The sequence below is a fragment of the Egretta garzetta genome, unplaced genomic scaffold (genome assembly GCF_000687185.1).
Source record: "Egretta garzetta isolate BGI_Z169 unplaced genomic scaffold, ASM68718v1 scaffold858, whole genome shotgun sequence".
Taxonomy (NCBI): domain Eukaryota; kingdom Metazoa; phylum Chordata; class Aves; order Pelecaniformes; family Ardeidae; genus Egretta; species Egretta garzetta.
In genome coordinates, this window is record NW_009260590.1 from 242774 (window position 1) to 262995 (window position 20222).

Consider the following 20222-nt stretch of genomic DNA (forward strand, 5'->3'; position numbering starts at 1 on the left):
ATGGTTGTCTGGTCTGCCCTTGCCCCCCACCACGGTCCTATTGTGGTCACCCATCTTGTAGCCTCCTCCTCTACCTTCAAGAAAACCGGAGGAGAGCCCGAGGTCCAAGCCTGTCACTCTGCCTCTTCTGAGCTGGCCATAAACACGCTCGCCTGTCCCCAAGGATCTAAAAAGAGCCACAGGGGGCAGCCCAGGGGGTGGGAGACGCTCCCAGGACCAGTGTTTCACCTCCCAGGCTGCTTCACCAAAACGACTCCACCAGCGTTAACGCTGGGGTTATTTAACCGCTGTCATTTCTCCGGGAACCAGGCAAAGCCGGCCACCACAGCCCCCTGGGCCGGGCGCATTGCACGGGCACAGCAGCCGCAGGGCTTGCTGCTGCCTCCCAGCAGCTCCAGCCAGTTTGCTCTCAGCCAAGCTTCGCTGAGCCAAAACTTCAGCGAGTGGCTGTGGGAGCTGCCTCCTGCCCGGCCCTGGGACATGTGTGGGGCTCAGGGTCGGGTGGCGAGAGTACCCGGCCGGTGCCCAGGATGGCTCTGCAGGCTGCTCATCCCCGAGCAAGAGGTCTTGGAGCAAAGTAAACCTTATTTCTAACTTTCTTTACCATGTGGTTAACGTTAGTTGCTGCCAGTAGTGATAAGCAAAACTTAGCTTCAACCAGGGCCATTGCAGCAGACGTTTTGACACTTCCCACCCAGGCTGATCTTTTTAAAGACCCATCTTTCCTGGTTTAAACAGAACCGCAGAAATGCCCAGGTTGCTGGAAGCATTTTTAAAATGAGCCCAGACAGCAGCGGCCGTCGTTACCAGGAGCTGCTGAGCAAACACGCGGAGCTGAACAGGGTAGCGCGACACTTTGTGCTTCTGTTCTCTGCAAAAAAAAGGTTGAAAGACAAGGAGTGGAGAGAGCCATTTGCTGAACCTGCATATCTATTTTTACTCCCCAGCTCCATAATGTTCCTAGAATAAATTTTTTAGTGCACAGCAGGGTAGGAAAAAAATAGTTCTGATGGCATCTCTGCTATCCCCATTGTGCTGGGAGGGAAGAGGGCAGCTGCTTTGCTGACCTGTCGCTGGCATAAACCCGCATTCCAGGTACAGAGGCCATTTGCTCATCAGGGTTTTGTTTGATGAAATGGCCACCGGGTTTTATATATAGACCCTGCCTGTCCTGCCAAGTTGTCTTAAATTCTTGTAAGTTGAATGAAAGTTGGAGGAGGTGGGAGAGGATCAGCTTGAAAAATAGAGCCGCTAATCTGCCGGTGCCTCTGGGAGAGCCTGCCGGGATGTCCCGTCCCCCCCGGGGCTTTGGGCATCCCGCTGGGAGGGGGGAGCAGGTGGTGGCCCCACACTGGCCCGGGGCTGTGGGTTGCTCCATGGGCTGCTGCGGCCGCTGCTGGGGTGCCAGGGTCTTGAGTGATGAGGGGAGGTGGGGAGGAATATTTATAGCTTGTCTCAGCACCGGGCCTGGGGGGTGATGGCCATCCTGGGGATGTGAAGGGCACAAGTGTTCAGGGCAGCTCCCTGGGGACAGCGGGATGCAGCGACCGGGAGCACAAATGCCCCGATGGTAAGGGCAAGGGGTCTGCAGCACTGTCCCCGTGCGCCTTGCCGGGGTGAGCCCCCAGCCCGCCCATCGATGCGCTTTGAGCAGAGCAGGAGGAAATGCTTGGGGCTGGGCTGGGGCGAGAGCTCATGCTCAGCAATCACAGGATCATTTCATAGGATCATTTGGTTGGAAAAGACCTTTAAGATCATCAAGTCCAACCAATGCCTCAGTGGGCAGCTCCAGCCCACCCCCAAAGCCATCCCCTGGCTCAGGCTGGGCTTGCCATGCCCTTGGGCACCCATGGACCTCTGCCCCTGGCCAGGAGCACGGTTGTATGCTGAGCAGCTGCCCCCTGTTTTATCTAACCTGTTTTTGAGGATTGCACGGTTTGTCTCAGGTCATGTTTCTTTGATTATGCCAAAATAGGCAGGAAAATGCTGCCCTTGGCCCCAGCACCTTTGTGGTGGAAAAAGCCCAAAGCAGCCCCAGCCGCACAGCCAAGTGATGTCTGCCCCCGGACACCCGCTGTCTTCCCCTGGGGGTTTTGGGAAGTGACCAACAGGGAGTGGACTTGGTGTTAGTTCTTGTGTCTGCCTCATCTAAATAATTATTTTTTTCTTTCTGAAAATGCTATGAACACCGGGGGCATGTTTCACCTTTCCTTGAACAGATTATGTTTATCTCCACCTGAGTTCAAGTATCTGCTCGATACTTCATTTAATGGCACTGATGCAGATTTTTTTGTTTTAAGTAAGTGATCCCATGTCTGTGCCAAAAATCTGACTCCGGAGTCCCGGGGTAAGCAGCAGAACTGTGCCATGTTGCCAATTTTCACTGCTTCAGTATGAATTAGCAATACCTGGTACTTGTACAGAGGTTTTAGGCTCGGAGGTCGTGCCAGTAGACAGAATTTCATCTTTGAAAAGAAAAATCCTTTTACTTCTCATGATTGTAGAGCAGATCTGGGACATAGAGAGCACAGCAAAGGCCTGCTCAATGCGTCAGTGTCAAAAACCTGATGGTGTTCAACACCATTTGGTGAGCAGGGTGCGGGACTGGATCAGGGGCTTGAATGCTTGGGTTTGGCGACATCCTTAGTGGGTCTCCCAGCTTCATTGACAGATGAGCTTTTGAATCACAGAATCACAGAATGGCAGGGGTTGGAAGGGACTTCTGGAGATCATGTAGTCCACCCTCCCTGCTAAAGCAGGGTCACCCAGAGCAGGTTGCACAGGACATTGTCCAGGTGGCCTTTGATATCTCCAGAGAAGGAGACTCCACAACCCCCCTGGGCAGCCTGTTCCAGTGCTCTCTTGAATGATGAGCCAGTTTGGGCAAGAGGGGCAGATGGCCTCAGCCCATGGTGCAGGTCCTTCAGCAGAGAAGGGAGCAAGCTCCCAGGCAGAGCTAAGTGCATCCCTTCCGCTGCTTGCACTGCTGCGTTGTGTGCACGGCTCCTCTGACAGAGGAAACATACTGTGGCTGCTTCTCCATGGTGATGCCAGGGGATTTGGGGCAGTTATTTTTGGGTTTAGGGAAGATGAACAGCAGATGACTTTCCAGAGGCTGGTTCCACAGCATACATGCCCTCAGCAGCCACTGCCTGCGAGCAGTGAGGTTTCATTCCTCAAACTTGACTTTGTTTGCTGCATAGGGATTATTTGACTCTCCAGTGATACATGCCTTGTTTGCTTTGCTTTCTGGCCAGCCCTGCTGGCAACTTTTCATTCCTCCCAAGGGTATTGGTGCTGGAGACATTTAACTGACAAAATTCACGGTCTGCCAGGCACCTGTCTGTCCCGAGATTTCCCCGGCACATGGGTGTCCAGGAGCTGTGGCTTTGTTCCTCAGGGAAGTCTGACTTTGGTTTCAGCTCAGACGAATTCCTCCCTTCCTCCTCCTCCTTGGGCTGCCAGGCCCAGCGCCAAGACCAGTCGGGTCTGGAAGCCCTGGGCAGAGCATGCCTGAGCTGTCAAAATCCACACCAAACTATGAATCCTGTTGCCTTTGCTGCCTTCAGCAGTGAAATTTATTGATATCTATATGCACCAATGGGCCACGTCAGTGTTCTCCTGCAGCAGAGATTTGGTACCTGCTGAGGTGGGCACGCAGTTCCCTGGAGTATGGTCATGGTTGGTCTTCATCCTGGAAGAGGCAGGTTGCCGCACTGTGAATGTATCTTGCTTTTCTCCAGTCTGCTCAGCCTTTTGATAAACTCTGATATTGTTAAAAAATGTGTCTAAAAAGTTCATGTTGTGTCTTTTTTTTTTAAAGCCTCATAACTTGCTCAGCTTCCTGCAGTGCATTCAGAGGTACTGCTCTGGGCGCTTCTCATGTGGATCCAAGCTGACCAAGAACAGACCGCTGTAAGATCTCCTTGCTGGTGGGGAGAGTCCTCTGCTGATCTGCTTGCACCCCGGATTCACGGAAACATCACCCAGATCTTTCTGAAAGGTTTGGATTTTTGTAAAGACTTACATCAAAAATTTCAAATCCAGAAGCAAAATTCCCCAAATATCCCAGGTAACTGAAATCCATGGGAGACGATGTAAGTTTACCTTGAACCACTACACTATTGATCAGGTATTGCTGCTCCTGTAGTGCCAAAAGTAGCTGGTACTGTTGCTGGGACAGTAAGGAGGGTATCCTTGATATATCTGTTTTGCTCAAAATCCCTTAGACACCTGCGCTGGTCTCTGCATCATAAATTATTTTGAGGGATTCCCATTCATAGAAGTTGTCATTTTGATAGTGAAAATGCAACTGAGTTAATAAGTGTTCGTGAGGCGGCCTGAGGTAACACCACTGCTGCAGTGCGCCTGGCTAAGCTAATGCACCTGCTAGAAGCACCCAGGTTTGCATAACACTTTCAGTAGATTTTCTATCAACCAATATCAACCAAGCACCAACTGCACAAGCCCCTGCTCACAGCACAGGTGAGTCCTAGTAGGAAAAGGGCTTTCAAAGATGACTCTGAGGCACGTTTCAGCCCTTGGTGTTCATGGCTACAGCTCTTCTCTGACCGCTCCATCCTGACATGGCTCATGCAGAGCACAACACGTATCATCTCAGCCTGGCCAGTCCTGCACGGGAGGTTTGGCACCAAACCCCTTGGAAACTCCCACACCTACACCCCTTTGTACATCCAAGATGGAGCATGGTTGTACCTGCATATTCCCATTGATAACACGGGAATGAGAGCAGGTCTTCCTCCAACTAGTTCCCTTTGCTTGAAGGAGGTTGTGCTCTTGGGCTGTAGAAGCCTTCAGAGCCCTGGGAAGGGACCTCCCCCCCTCTTCAAGGTCCTCCTGCACTGAGGATGGGGAACATGCACCACTGAGAAATACTGCAAATGTGACTGAACACTGCCAGCGATGTGGGTGCTGTTTGGTGGGGTTCTGCTGCTGCAACTTCCATGCGAACCATTAGCTTTGTCTTAAAAATGCATATATATCTCTGTATCTTCTAGTTCAAACATCCCTTTCTGAACCGTCCCCCTAGAAAAAAAAAAATCTGTTTTGCTCTTCAGTGCTCTCGCTTTGTCCAGCCGTGAGCAGCAGCACGTACGCCGCTGGGGCAAGAAGGCTGAAGTTTGCTTTTATTCCAGGTCAGGCTCATTTACCATGTAACCTTGACGGGGGAATAGCTTCCCTGAAATCGCCGAGTTTGCTAATAGATGAACACTTTGTACATAGGTGGTGTGGTGACGTTGGTGCCCTGCAACTGGCTTGTTTAGCGCAATAAAAATATATTGGGTTCCTAAGATGTTGACCAATGGGTTTGGGAAACAGATGATTGATTCACACAGCTGAGAAACAGGGATTGTAATATGTTTTGCCAGAGGAGACCAGTTTGACGGATGAGTTCATTTAAGGATTATGCTATAGATAGAGCTGTTGACAGAATGAATTTGTTTTTATTTTTCATCAGTAGGTATAACACAAAGCAGAACTAATTGAAAGTAGTTTCCTTGTGGCATCTGGTTGTGTTTCTTGCTTTAAGTCTTTCACACACTGTAAAATTACACCAAGGGCTTTTCTTCACTTCCATTTGCTTTCCAAGTTTTCCATCACTGCTTTTCGAATGGGTTCCCAGTGTGTCGGACACGTTAAGAAATTGCAGACTACACGAGAAATGGAGCTGGGCCGTCATTTCTGCTTATTGCACAAATGTTCTGGTGCACACCACAAATCCACGCCTTGAGCAGACGCACTGAGGTGTCCTCACCTTAGGGCTGATGGCAAAGCTGAAACACGAACGCCCTTCCAGGTATTTTTGATGGCATTTTAAGCTGTGACCTGTGCTAAATATCATTCCTATGTGGCCTGATCTCTTTCTGTGTAAGGCCCAAACCTGGAAGGTGATTATGTTTACCCAAGGAGGTGTTGTGAGGTTGAAGGAAGGTGTTGAGTTAAGTTCTGGAAATAGCTTTTCCAAGCAGCTGGAGAGAACAAATCCGGGTGTTTCTTCAGGGATTTGGCTCACTGCATTCATTGCTCTCCCGGCTGGACTGCTATCGCCTGCCTGGCTCAGGTCGGGTGATTGCAGCGGGGTCTCGGCTCCGCGAGCGCTTCTCTCAGCTGTTTGTGGCTGTTGCGGGGACTGCACCGGGACCTCTGAGCTGAGATCATGCAGGCTGTCAGGGAAGAAAACTGGACTTTGTGGTTCAAACCTGTCTAACATATTTGATCTGTGGGTTTTGGCTCAGTTTTTTTTTTCTCTCTTTCTTTTCCAGTTGTGGTCAAATAAGAGTTTTCCAGACCTGACTCACATAAGACCAAAGAACAGGAATGCAGCAAGCACAGCAGCGCCTGCCAAATTGATGGAGGGAGAAAATACCCCCAGGTTCCTGCCACCAGGTCCAACACCTGAGGAGAAGAGTCCGTGTGATTTCAGGGTTACATTGCAGGCTAAATTCTAGCCTTCACTTGGCCTCAGACCTGAACTTTAAGCACCAGCCAAAACATAATCTGAATTTGAGCACTGGCTATTGGTCTATCTCGTCTTCTGCTCATCATATGTGCAGTCATTCAACAGAAGCTGAAATGTATTTTCTCTGCCAAGAGCCATTGGTTTCCAAAGAACTACATCAGCGGGGTGAGTGATGGAGTTTCCATCAACTGCTGTAGGCCAAATGCAGTCATCTGAATTCAGGTCTTGGCAGGTATAGGAACTTGGAGTTGTCAATGATTTTTATATGAAATTGTACTTAATTACAGTTTCTCATTCTGTGCTTTAGTTCTGTTGAAGCTCTTGGAATTGCAGATGAACGGGAGCTTTTTATCTCTTAGCTAGCAAGATTTTCTGTTCTTTAATTGACCTTTAAAATAATTTAGTCTGGGCTTGGATCTGGGTTAAATATAGCTGGTTATTTTCACTCCGAGTATGTAATACGAAAGAACCTAGGTATCCTTTGAATGTGTTTTGACAAGCACCGTGTCTGTGCGCAGGTATGTATTTATAAACATTTGTGCTGTGTGTATTAAAATGACACTTCCAAAATCAAGTACTTTCTCTCCTGTAGCAAAATATTTGTACAAAATGTAGTGTTAGGTTTCCAAAAAAATGGGCAGTTCAAAGAGAGTAAGACACTTCTTGGAAAGAAGCTAGCAAGGAGGGGACATGGATTGAGTCCTTGGTAGTTGTGAAGCGAACACGGAGCCGTTATTCACTTTATCCTACAAAACCAGGACTAGATGGTGCCTGAAGAAAGTGCCCGACAGCGAGGTTAAAGGAAGCAAAAGAAGCTACTTTTTTAACAGGCTTCATGGCACTGCAGGACGCCTTGCTAGTGGTGGTGTGGTGGCCAAAGCTTTCAAAAGGCAGGATAACTCATGGAAACCAGCACAGACGGTGGCTGTTCACTGCAGAAGCCATATGGATACAACATCTGTCTTCAGAAGACCCTAGTCTTGGGCAAGAAGTTGGCTGGGTGTGGGACAATTGCTCTTCCCTTTCCGATACTTGTTTCCAAAGCATTTGGTACTGACTACTGTCAGAGATGAGATGCTGAGCTCCTGTTCTTATTAAATATCATCATTCTTATCTCCCTAATTTATATGAAAAGCCCATGAATTCAAAGGAACTACTGTCTGCAAATCAGAAGCAAGATCCCAACAGCTTCTTGCCTCCAATCCCTTGCCTAAGGCTGATTTCAGTTCAAAAAAGGAGCGACAAAAAAAAGGGAGAATAAATTTGAAGTATTTGGCAACAGTTTCCTCTGTGTTTCCCAGCACAAAGTGCCTCTCCCTTGACCTTCTCTTCCCTTTTCTTCCTGATAGCAGAGACACCCCAACCGACCTGGGAACCCCTCATCTTTCCATATTCCAGAGATGGGAAACATTTAGCTGATTTCTTTTTTCCTGTGGCTGTTACTTCAGCTTCCAGTTTTAGAGACCACAGGCCAAACCAGCGTGAAGAGGAGTCACAAACACCAGTCTCCGGCAATGCCAACATTCAGTGTTTTGTCTGCATTGACTAACGCAATGCCACGAGTTCTGGGGATGGTGCTTTAAGCATGGATGAGGTCTTCACTCCAGCGATGCTCGTTGTCCTGCAGATTGCTCTGCTGGAAGGTTTGTTCAAGCAGATGCTTCTTCTGACAGCACTGCATGCAAGTATGCACCTTTGTGGCATTAAAATGGGGGGACTAGAGCTGGGTGAGGAAATTGAGATATTTTTGCCTCTTTGAAGGACGTTGCTGGGATAGCAGGGGACTATAATAAAACCTGAGATTAGCTAGTGAGACTTTAGGCACAGTCACGCTTGTACAGTCTTGTAGTTCATAGGAATATGGCCAGATTCCTGTAAGCAGATGAATCCTCTGCTGGTGCTCACCATTTCTGATGTTTTTTGGAGCCACCAGGAAACCGCCTGGCCAGCAGCATGTCAATACTCGGCCACTGCATATTTGCATATTGTGTAAATGCAATTATTTGGAACCAATTCTTCCCTTGCAGGCCTTCACTTTCTGGAGAAAAAAAAAAAAAAAGCTGTTGAATCTAATCCATAAAATGAAAAACTGGGGGAACAAAGTCCTACATAGTGGAGGAATCCTCTGGTTCTGAAAGAGCCAAGGGGTTTGAGTGGTGGCAGTGCCAGGACTGAGGCCTTTCTCACTCCTCTAAATGCCAGTACAAGAGGCAATCTGGCTATCATAGGAGGAGATGCCCACTGAGGGAGCTGGTCCTCGTGAGCTTCACCCACCATCTCCTTGAGCAGGAACAGCTTGGAAAGAACTTGAGACTGAGCATGATCAGACTGAATGTAATTTCACGTGCCCACATTCTTCGTACCTGCCTTTTATCTCCCAGCCATCACTTCTCATAGAATCACAGAATCATATAATTGTTTAGCTTGTAAAAGGCCTTTAAGATCAAGTCCAACCGCTAACCTAACACTCCCATTCCACCACTAAATCATGTCCCTGAGCACCTCGTCTGCCTGGTTTTTAAATACCTCCAGGGATGGGGACTTGACCACTTCCCTGGGTAGCCCGTTCCAATGCTTGACAACCCTCTCTGATGAATTAATTCATCACAGAGTTTTAATTGTGGACTCTATTTTCAGTGGACATCAGAAGTTTGATACTGGAAGAAGGCTCTGTCTTTGCTTGTTCAAGGCTGATGCCCGAAGCCGCAGCCTCCCTGAGGACCTGGCGCTGGTTTATCATTACACTGCTGTTTATGTAGTCATTTACACCCAGATTCCTACTAAATTGCATGGTGCGTATGTCTCAAATTGGTATAAATGAGTGTCTGGAGTAGCATCATGTCTGCTCTGCTTCCTACTGCCTGCTCTTCTCCAGAATAAAAGACTTGGTAGGCAGGGCTCCAGGGGACTCCCACTGCTCCTCTCTTTGCCCTTGCCATCAGGGTGGGAAGAGCAGCCCAAGTCCAGAAAGTGAGGCTGCAGCAGTGAGAGGGTGGTGTGTTGCATGTGTTTGGGAGGGAAAAGAGATGGAGGGGAAAAGGCAAAACCTATCCATTCTCAGGCAGCAGAACGTAACCTCTGGTCCTCTCACCTGACAGCCTGCGATCTGAGTCATCAAATTCCCCTCTCCTATAACTGCTGCTGCCACTTTTCAGGGGGTGGAAAGCCCATTAGCTCAGACCTACCAGTGCCACTTGGCAGCTGTGGTGATTTACAGCAGAAAAGACTCATCGTCTGCAGCTGTCAAGGCAGGATCTCCAACTCCATTTGAAAATACTTTTATTCCTCCAGATGATTTACTCCTCACGCACAAGGTGGTCATTTTTTCTCTCTTTTCTTCCCCCTTTGCCCACAACAGACTGGATCCCACGCACAGTCCCCTTCCAGAGCTTTGGTCTCAAATGAGCGAGATGAAAGCCACTCCATTTTCCACGAGCCCTCCTGAGCGGTCTGCTGGAAGATGACTGTGTAGCCAATCGCCGTGTCCATTTTGCTGGCACCTCCAGCATTTTATGCGGTGTCTGAATCTCAGCAGGCACCTCACACTTGCTAATGGCTTTGCAAGTCAGCCAATCAATTGGTTATTTACGGCAGGCATGTCTCAAAACCGTCGGGTCAAGTTTTCCTACCCTGACGTGTTCCTTTCAGAGGAATACATAAATCCTCTCCTGCCATTTGCAGCTTAAACCTTCTGAGTGTGAAGCCAGTGGGTTAAAGTTTCCAACGATAGTAGCAAACTGTATTTTAAAGCGTTGTTCTCCTGACTCTTAGGGGCTTGGGCTCTTTGTCTGAGTCATGAATCAGTTCACACTGCAAGATTTATAGGCATTAAGCTCTCTTTCTGGTGTCCTTTAGCTCTGGGGTTTGAAGTCCTAACCAAGGAAATTGAGACCTCTCTGCTGTTCCAGTGTTTTTCTATTTAAGGTGCTCTTCTGAAAAGTCAGGGTGACATCTTAATTAGGTGATCTGAAGTGAGGTACAAAAGGGGTGCAGAATTCCTCCTGCACTTGCAGAGTTTGATCCTGCAGCTCCAAAATTCGTAAGCTCATGAATGGGAGGATGAAGCACCTGTATAAAGTGAACTCTGGATTTCGTTATCAAGCCCCTAAAGACCCTAATGCTCAGTTGTTTGGAGCTGAGTATATCTGGGTGCTACAGCAATATGGTTCAAAGTTAACCAGCAGACTTCCCAGTCTTGAAGACTTAAACACTAACCACCCAAGGAACAACTACTTACAGCAGCACCTACTACGCACGAAGGGCATCTCAGTCAATCAGCCAGCACGGGGTAATTCCTGCACACACTGTTTATGGTTGGATGAGACGGGATCACAGTCATCTTTCTGTTCAGCCTATACTGGTATCTTTTCAACGTATGTGCATGCTTAGAAGTGAAAAACTGCCTATTGTAAAATCAAGTGAGGGAAGTTAAAATAAGCCCAGTTTCTAAAGCCATGAACGTTGTGCTACGTTTCAGTGACTTGAACAATAAATTGCTTACAAAAGGAAACTAACTGTTAATGACACAAAGTGGAGATTTTATTTGGTCACGTGTCAGAAAATAAGCCTTTTCCCCATCAGGATGTAAGCGGTCTTATAACTGATAACGTACTGCAAACACTCCTTCAGCTTTCAACATTTCTAGAATTTGGAAAAGGTAATCTTACAAATCCAAGCTCTTCAAGTGGCCTTGCCCCCAACATGTAAAATTGAATCTACTTCAACTGATGATAAAAAATATCTGCCTGTCAATATTTGGACTGATCCACAAAACCCCATGTAGCTAAAACCAGGGGTACCGCTCTCTGTGACTGGGAGCCTGTGCAGAACAGTATGGGATTCATTGTCTTCCTTTTCCCAGAGCTCTCAGAAGTGGCTGCACCTACTGAACGGCGATGAGCCAGCTGTAAAGGTAAGGCCAAACATGACAACATGAATCTAGCCCTAGAGTTAATATTTCTTCTTTCAGCCTTTCACAGAAACAAAATCAGTACTGGGCAGAGCACATTGAACTTCCTCAGTGCTATGGCCCATGCAAGGTGGCCTCTCTTGTTCTCAGACCTCACTGACTTTTCCAGCCATTTCTGGCCCTGCAAGGTCACGGATCTTGTCCCCCAAGGAGTAAGTTCAAATCTTGACATTGAGTCTTCCAGCCCACACGGGACTGTTTGGGTGACAACAGCACACGAGAACCCAGCCTTGCCCCAGGGAGGGTCATCCCCATCCTCTGCATCTGCTCTGAAGGGACCATCAACTCTGGACTTTCTCTGGAGGAGAGGAGGAGGGCACTGACTTTTTGGAGCTACCTTAAAATGTACTGAAATTGTGTTGACTACCAGTTGCTGCATGATGGACTCACACGCGTTCACTTAGGTCCATGCTCTGGAAATGATGAAGGCCCATGGCATTGATGATTTCTGCTGACAAGAGGAACAATGTCCACCTAAGATGACTCAGTATTTGCAAGGTATTGTGGCATTTTTCTGTTTACAAATGGAGACCACTTAAGCTCTGCAATTTTTCAAGGCACGGGCATTTGAGAGCACAAATAGAAATTAATGAGAAGATATAAACACTGAAGTGTTAACCCTTGAGTGACCTCTGAAACAGCTGCATGGGGAATGTGGAACTTAAAAAAAAAAACTCCTTTTGTGGCACTTCTGTAGGTGATTTGATGAGTATTTTCAAAGATGAACGGGTCCTTGTTAGAGGGTGGCAATGCACAACACGTGCGCACCCCTTGATGAAAGTCAAGGCAGCACCTGGAGATGCTCTGGGAAACGGAGGTTCCTTGGCTGTGATGTTGTGTTACCAGCTCCACGGTTGCACGGGGAACAGCACTGTGTGTGGTGGAAGTTTTTAAAATGATTTTCATCAGCATGATTAAATAGTTATTACATGAGTCAGCCATACGGGCTTCATTAAACCAGTGAACTCAGAGGAGCCTCCTCATCTGTTTATGAAAGCCATCTGGAATTACGGATGGCTCAAGAGAAGGAGGATGAATGCAGCTCAGTGTGACAGAAGCCCAATTCCCCTCTCAGGAGCCTGCCTGCAGCAACCCGCGTTGCACTCCTCGCCCTGCACTCAGGGAAAGGGGCTTTTATTTTTCTTTCTGCACATTTCTGGGCAAAGAACCAAGGCCTGACATGACTTTGACAGTGAGACTTTAAATATACCCTGTCGGGATGTGACACAGGCACCTTTTTCTGGTGGCAGGATATAACACAGCTTTTAAAAAAAAAAAAAATAAACGCAAGCTTTTGCACTGGAGGGAAGTGTACCTTGAAAGGAAAGGCTTAATGAACTTTAACCAGCCTTCCAAGATCTTTATTAGTTGCCCCTTTATCAAATTAAATTCACACTGTGCTAGGCAGCTTAAGTACTGCAAGTTGATGTCATGTGCTAAGTGCCAAAGTAGGCTTTAATTGGCTGTTTAAATGAGAGAAGGGGTCCTGCTGCGCTGCACATGCACGTACACACACATATAGTGAGGGGGGCAGGCGGGAAGGAGCCTGGCTCGTGCTCTCCCCCTGCTCAAGTACCAAATCAAAGTCCCAGATTTTTCTTGCGCTAACTGGAAAGGTTTTGGTCTGTGTCGGCTTGAGCCTCTTCTCTACCAGGCCAAATGACTGAAGGAAAAGCCACTCAGAGCCAGCTCTTCTTGAGCAGCTCTCCCGAGAAACACCGGCCGATCAACCTGGTGGGGTTTTAATAAAGATTTTCTGTATTGGTCACAGCTCGGTTTCACAGATCATGAATTAGTCACAGGTGTCAGCAAGAGTAGCCAGAGCAGTAAAGGCCAGAGGAAGACAAACAGGTCACTTGTCCTGCAAAATAATTTTGATCTTAAAAATGCATTACAGGGGCAGCGGCGGTGACTGCAGAGGTAGAGATTACAGACAGCTCTGCCGCTAAAATGGGGAGTCCTTTGCCTTCCTGCTGGGAAGCTCCGGCCTCCCGGGAGGAGCAGTTGGTCACACATGGAGAAATCCTGCTGGGATTGCTTGTGTGGGATCATCCAAGGCGACCACTCGCATGACTAACCACTCTACCCCTTTGAGAGAGGAATGAAAAATTAAGTGGCAGTGGAGTTTCTTACTCCTGCAGCCCAGACGTAACAAGGGTGAAAGTGGTGCTGGAACTTGCTAAATGTGAACAGTTGTTTTCTGTTAACACACGGCCTTAAAAAATGTGATTTGAGAAGCTTGTTAGAGAGCTAGTGTTAACATCTAGTCCCAGCGCAATTGGGCCCATCTGGGCAGCAAGCCTCCTGAGCGTCCTGCTTTCCCCATGCAGCTGCATCCTCCCGTCCTGCTCATCCTCCTCGCTCGCTCGCACCCGTGCCCAGCCTTTGGCTTGAGCCACCATGGGGGCAAGCTCTGGTGCTGCCTGAAAACACCCTCCCCACTCATCCTGACCCATGGGGCTGAGCAGCAGTGGCAGGGAGCCCTCAGCTTGCTTTCCACAAGACCCGGGACTGGGGAGCGATGGCTTTTGAGCGCTCTTGGCTGCCGCCCTGCTGCTCTCCCGGGCAGCGACGCCGGTGGTGCCCGGGGGACTTTGCAGCAGGGAACGACAGCACAGCAGCAGCAGCAGCACGGACCACAAATCTCTTTCTTTCTCTCCTTTGGTTATGCATGCAAAAAGCATTTCTCCACTGCTAAAAAGCCTTGAGGCAGATCTGTTGTCCTCCCTTCCTCTGCCTCTCTCTTCTCCTTCCCCTGCCTTCACTTCTAGCCCTTCTCTGTTTTCCTCCCAGCCCCTCATGTCTCCCTCCCTGAGTCTACTTTCTTCTCTCTTTCCTACAAACGGGCAAGCCACCCGCTTCCCCCATTAAGCTGGACACTTTGGGGGACTCCTGTCTCCTCTCTGCGACTTGCAGCTGATTTTATCTGCCCCTGGGGGATGGTTTCCATAAGGCAGCAGTCAGCGCAGAGGTGCGGAAGCTTCCGGCCCTCGCACTAACTTGCATTCCAGCATTAAAGATAATGGATACAATGGAAAATCAATGGAGAATATGTAACGTTATCCCATTCATAGCTCCATATTGCATTACACCGTGGCCTTCAGATACATAAAAGTGATATATGGCTGAACTTGGCAGGGAAAAAGAACACAGGAAACAAATATCTTTGGTAAGAATCACAGTCTAGATGTAACCGATATAGCAAATAGGCCTGAATATCTTCTGTTTTTCATGAAATTTCACTGCATAATTGTTTTCCAGTAATTTGTGAGAGCGTAAAAAATAAATCAAGGCTTTGTGCATATTACAGATTTCCCTTGAGTGAGATAAGAAAGAAAATGACTGCTTGAGTTTCCAGCCTCAGCCAGATGCCAAATCTGTCAGAAATATGGCTTTTTTATATTATATCAGTGGAAAGAAATTATGGCTGCTATTATCTGCCCTTTGGTCAGCAGCATATTCTGCACCTTGGCTAATGTGCCTTTGTGGTGCAGCCACCTGCACTTTTTCGAGGAGTTCATCTAATTACAGGATAGATGAGTCAGGCTGCATTTCCTATGGGCTGTCTTCAAACATAGGAAGTTATTAATACCGATTAGCTGAAAAAGTCCAGGTCTTCACCGTGACGTTTCCTGGCTAATATTAGCCCCACCTTCTCTACTTTAAGGTGTGATGGCTGATAAGAACCAGTAGTACGGCAGCCGAGGTTTTACGGCAGTGGGTGCAGTGTGGGACAGACTGTCCCAAGAGGTTTTTTTTTCTTACACCTTTGAATGAATTCAAGCAGACAGGCTGAAATGAGAACAGGAAACTAAAGGTACAGGGCACAGCCTGGGATATGTGAGTCCCTTAGGAAATGACGAGGGAGCGGCACGGTGCTGCCTCTGGTCTTGGTGCCTGGCAGCAAGAGAGAGTTATTGGGAAATTTTCCCTTCAATAGGAAGAAATATCTCCCCAAAGGAGAGCTGAAAGTTCCTAGAGATGTTGTTGTAAGGCTTAAGCTCCTTGTTTTGGAAGAAGATTGAAAGAAACTTGCCTATTTAACGAGAATTAGGCAGCTGTAGCTAAGAGCTAACAGCAGGCACAACAGAGACCTACAGGGGGCAGGGATCCCCGCATGACCCTGGGATAACTGGAACCTGGAGACAGAGAGGAGTCCACGTGGGACTGAATAAGGTGAGGCAGCAGGGTCTATTTTCAGGTCTTCCACCAATTTGCAAACACACACTGGGCTGTTTGCCAACCCCCCTTTCATCCTTTGCTTGTCTCCTCTGTGCAGACTGCCAGGGCTGGGGGCTGGGGGTAAAGTCTCAGCTTCGTGGTGGGATTGTGGTGGCTCCCCAGGTCTCCCACACTAACCTAAGCTACGCTACTTGTCATTGCTCCGGGTAAGAGATGGAAAAGGGGATGTGCAATGGCCCAGTGGATGGATGGACAAGACCATGGTGGCAACGGTAAGCTCACCTCGTGCCTGCCCCTTGGATGGGGGGGCACAGGGGTACCCATCTGCCTGAGCAGAGTGACTGTGGCTCAGATGTGACACCTGGCCTAGCTCTGCTGAGGCAGCAAAGGGGTGGAAATAAGGAGGCCCCATTGGTGACAACGGTGACCTCACTGGTGTCAGGTGGAAAATTTTCAGGTGATAGATGAGAAGGCGGACAGGAAGGACAGATGGACAGCATTGTGGAGATTTATCCCAGTCATGCTAAGGAGAATATGGAAGACAGCCAGAAACTTCTTGAGATATAAGTGATTATACCTTACAAAATAAGTAAAATAATAAAGTCCCAGCAACCAGAATTGGAAGCCAGAGGGACAGGGATTAAATACTTTAAACATTCACAAATCAAATCTTGTATCACAGATGCCTTGCTGGTTTATCTCTTGATTTATTTCACTTTTGCAAGCCACAGAAAAATTGTACGTGATGGTTTTTCCTTTTCAGTTCCCACTACTGAGTTTACAAAGCTTGCCAAACGTGGAGAACTTCACAGAAATCCAGAAGAAAAAGCTTCCTGGCTGGCTGGATTTTCCATTGCTTTCTCAGCTGTACCGTGGTGGTTCCTCTAATTTATTCTGCAACCGGAGGGGACAACTGCACACAGCATGGGCATGCGAGGCAGGAGAGAGTCACTGGCACATAGCACCGTAGCTGCTCATGAATCTAAGGAAAATGGATTTTAGGAGGAAGGACTGGGTTCTCCTCGCTCTCTGGGTAAATGAGGAATGCCTTTACTGCGGACTGTGGCATTGCATGAGCACAGCCTAGTGAAAGGGGGGAAAGCAGGCTGAAAAAACATTTTCTTGCAAAATCCCTCGGGTTTGTATTCTTAGTTGCACTTGCAGGGTACATCAGACCATCAGGAAATTGTGCTTCCTTTCTCCCTCACTTTCCTGGTTTAGATTTCAGCTCCTCCCATGTAATACCAGCTAGTACAGATAAGGTTATTTTAGAGTATGAAGTCGGTGCTTCTCCAAATAATTTAACTAATGTTTATAACACTATCCCCTGTAAAAGGGATAAGTATTATCCCCATTTTACAGGTGTGAAAATCAAGGCAATTTGGTCATGGTGTTGAAAGGAAATTATGTTGAACTGGCAGGACTGAATTCCTGTAACTTATCCCACTTCTTGACTGTAGATCAGAGTTCATACAGTCGTGCTCTATGAATATCTGCCAGCAAGCATACGTGGGCTTCATATGAATGTAAAAAGCCCTACCTTTTCCTCAACCTTTGTTTCAGTGTCTGAATGGATTGCCCTCGTATCTCATTCTACTGCATTTGGTCTAAAAAGTCCATAACTTGAGTCATATGCGCAAACTTTGGAAAGAAGATTGCCAGAAAGAGGGCTTCTGCAGTCAGAGGCTGCTGACCCGTCCTAACCTGCGTTTTTCATGTCTCCGTTGCAGATGAGGTGGAAAATCTGAGCTGCTTTGGCCAGAAGCCTATCCTGGATTTGGATTCTCCTTTTTTTTTTTTTTTTCCCCAAACAGTATGTGCAATTGCTGCTCTACTTTGCAACACGGAAAACCAAGGTGCTCCCATTTCTGATTGCTGGAACTGGGATGGATCTGATTTATAAAGTAAAATGGTATGCACAGAAGTAGGCAAGAAAGGGGGGAAAAAGAATCAGTGAGAAGCTACTTCTAGGGAATCAGGAAAAAAACCCAGAGGATAGGATTTGTTCCTTGGTGAATCGTTTTTGACCAGGAACATTTTAGTCCTAAAGCAAATCCAGAAACTGCTGCGAGTTCATGACATATGACTGCTATCTTGAAAGATTACAGCAGATTGCAACAGACTTAGATGTCATTTCAGCAGCTGAAGCCACATTCGCTAAATTATGGTACGCAGGGAAAAATACCCTGCCTAGTGGAAATGTTACGCTGTTGTTGGGTGGCAGCTTGCCTTATTAGCAGAGATGGCAAAGATCTATGTGGCATTTGTACTTGAAATAAGAAATTTTAAGCAACTTGGAGCTTATGGGCTGGGCACTTCTTTGTTTGCTTGCTTTTGTATCGCTTGGGTTTCTGCGTGTGCATATTTTAGCTAATACAAAAATAGAGCCTCTTTTATTGCAACATTTCACAGAATTTTCCAGCTTAAATGAGCTAGTTTCCAAATCAAAAGGATAAACCCTGATGAAAAGTTGGCTTCTAAATGTGAAATTGTTCATTGTCCACATTCCATTGGCTTTTAGAGGAAAAAAAAAAAAGTATATAATGAAGGAAACTCTCATGTTAAGGGGGGGGTTGCCATCCTCTAAAAAATGGTGAAAAATTTGTGTCAAATTGAGGAGGACGGGTTTTCCACCACCTTTCCACACTTCTGGTTGCCTTATTCTCCTTGCAGCATATGATCAAAGACACCCAGTGGGTACGATGGAAAAGCTCAGGAATGAAAAATATTTCTGATTTCCAAGCCTCTGCTCATCTTTGAGGAGCTGCCAGGTCTTGTGTTACTGGTGACTGTGTAAGTATAAATGATATGGTTCTGGTCTTCTGGGTGCAGAACTGTCATTACGCACACCCCACCGGCTCTTCTGAGCACAGCCAGCTCCCAGCCCCGTCTGCCCAAGGTGGCCTTCCCTGCCATCACAGCACAGCACCATGGGGTCTATTCTGCCCCATGAACCCGGCCCCATAAACCTGCTGGCGCCTCATGCTGCTGGGGGACCACTGTTGTTGGGCATCCCCAGCAAAGGGCAGGGTGGTGGCACTGTGCTGCTAGGGAGGATGAGGTCATGCCACCAACAAAATCCCTATGGTCAATGGTGTTCCAGGAGAAGGCTCATTCCCCCACTCCAGCCCTGTCCCTGCTAGAAGACCCAAAATGTCCTTTATCCCCACATGGACCTGCCAGTCCAGCTCTCATCCTGTCCTGTGTGCTGGAGACTGAGACATAGGAGAATGTATGGACTATGTATAGGGTAGTGATACCCTATGGTGGGCAAGGGGACTATCTGTGTTCCCGCTCTCCTCCCACAGCACTGTGCCCAGCACTGTGGCCCTGGTCCCGGAGGGGAGGCATGACAGAAGGCTGAGCATCCATGCGTATATCACTGATGTAGGACCATGTGTTACATCAGTTTTGGGCCCCTCACTACAAGAAAGACGTTGCATTGCTGGAACATGTCCAGAGGAGAACCACAAAGCTAGTGAGGGGTCCTGGAGCACAAGGCAGACGAGGAGCGGCTGAGGGAACTGGGGATGTTCAGCCTGGAGAAGAGGAGGCTGAGGGGAGACTTTATCGCCCTCTACAACTGCCTGACAGGAGGGGGTAGCGAGGTGGGTGTTGGTCTCTTCTCCTTGGTAATGGGTGATAGGACGAGGGGGAATGGCCTCAAGTTGAGCCAGGGCAGGTTTAGGGTGGACATTAGAAAAAATTTTTTCAATGAAAGGGTTGTCAGGCTCTGGAATGGGCTGCCCAGGGAAGTGGTTGAGTCCCCATCCCAGGAGGTATTTAAAGGACAGATAGATGAGGTGCTTAGGGACATGGTTTTGTGGTGGGATGGCAGGTTTAGGTTAATGGTTTGACATGATGATCTTAAAGGTCTTTTCCAACCTAAACAATTCTATGACTCTGTGGTCTTACATTAATAGGTGAAAGAGGGCTTTAGCCCTTGGGGAGTTTGCATGGGACATTGTGGGGTGCTCTGGGAACAAAGATGAGATGCCTGAGGTACCAGGAGCCCCACAGGGTGCTGCACAGCCAGAGCAGGAGTTAATCTGGAGGGCAAAGGTTTTTAGGACCCTTCTCTCCTCCCAGTAGATCAAGGCCTTGGTTATCATGGCAGATTTCATTTTTCCAAATAAGGCTGAGAGTTTTCCCAAGTATTTCAAAGGCAGATGATATCTCTGCAGGTTTGAACACTGATTCCTCACATCTTGAGCCAGGGTGACTCAGATTCTGTAAAATGGAGCCAGGAAAACTATTTAGGGGGTCTTAATTATAAAGTGCTTGTCTCCTTTTGCACTGATTTTTTTCTGGTTTTTGGTGGTAAGTGACAGGCTATCTGTGACAGGAACAGGGTGAGCCCCAACACCCCGCAATGCTTTAAGTGGACAAGTTCAGATAAGCGGTGTTGGGGTTGTATCCCAAAGGAGTAAAAGACCCAAAAGACTTTCAGGCAAGAAAAACTGGCTCTAACCCAGAAAATCCTTGACTATATACGAACAGAGAAGCTGAAGTCCAGAGAGGGACTTTAACATCTACTCTAATGTCTCAGATGTTAAATTTCATCCACTTTTACCTCCTTTTGGAGTTAAA

General features: G+C 47.6%; 1 protein-coding gene across 1 annotated transcript in view; it reads left to right on the forward strand.

Moving 5' to 3' along the window:
* Positions 1–20222, forward strand: part of LOC104131459 (protein kinase C eta type) — a gene marked incomplete at its 3' end in the record, with an annotated part of 143989 nt that continues 123767 nt past the window's right edge. The window contains exons 1-3 of the mRNA XM_035900171.1: positions 1–510; positions 739–843; positions 3824–3915. Coding sequence (XP_035756064.1) covers positions 1–510; positions 739–843; positions 3824–3915 — 707 coding nt within the window. The remainder of the gene's footprint in view (positions 511–738; positions 844–3823; positions 3916–20222) is intronic.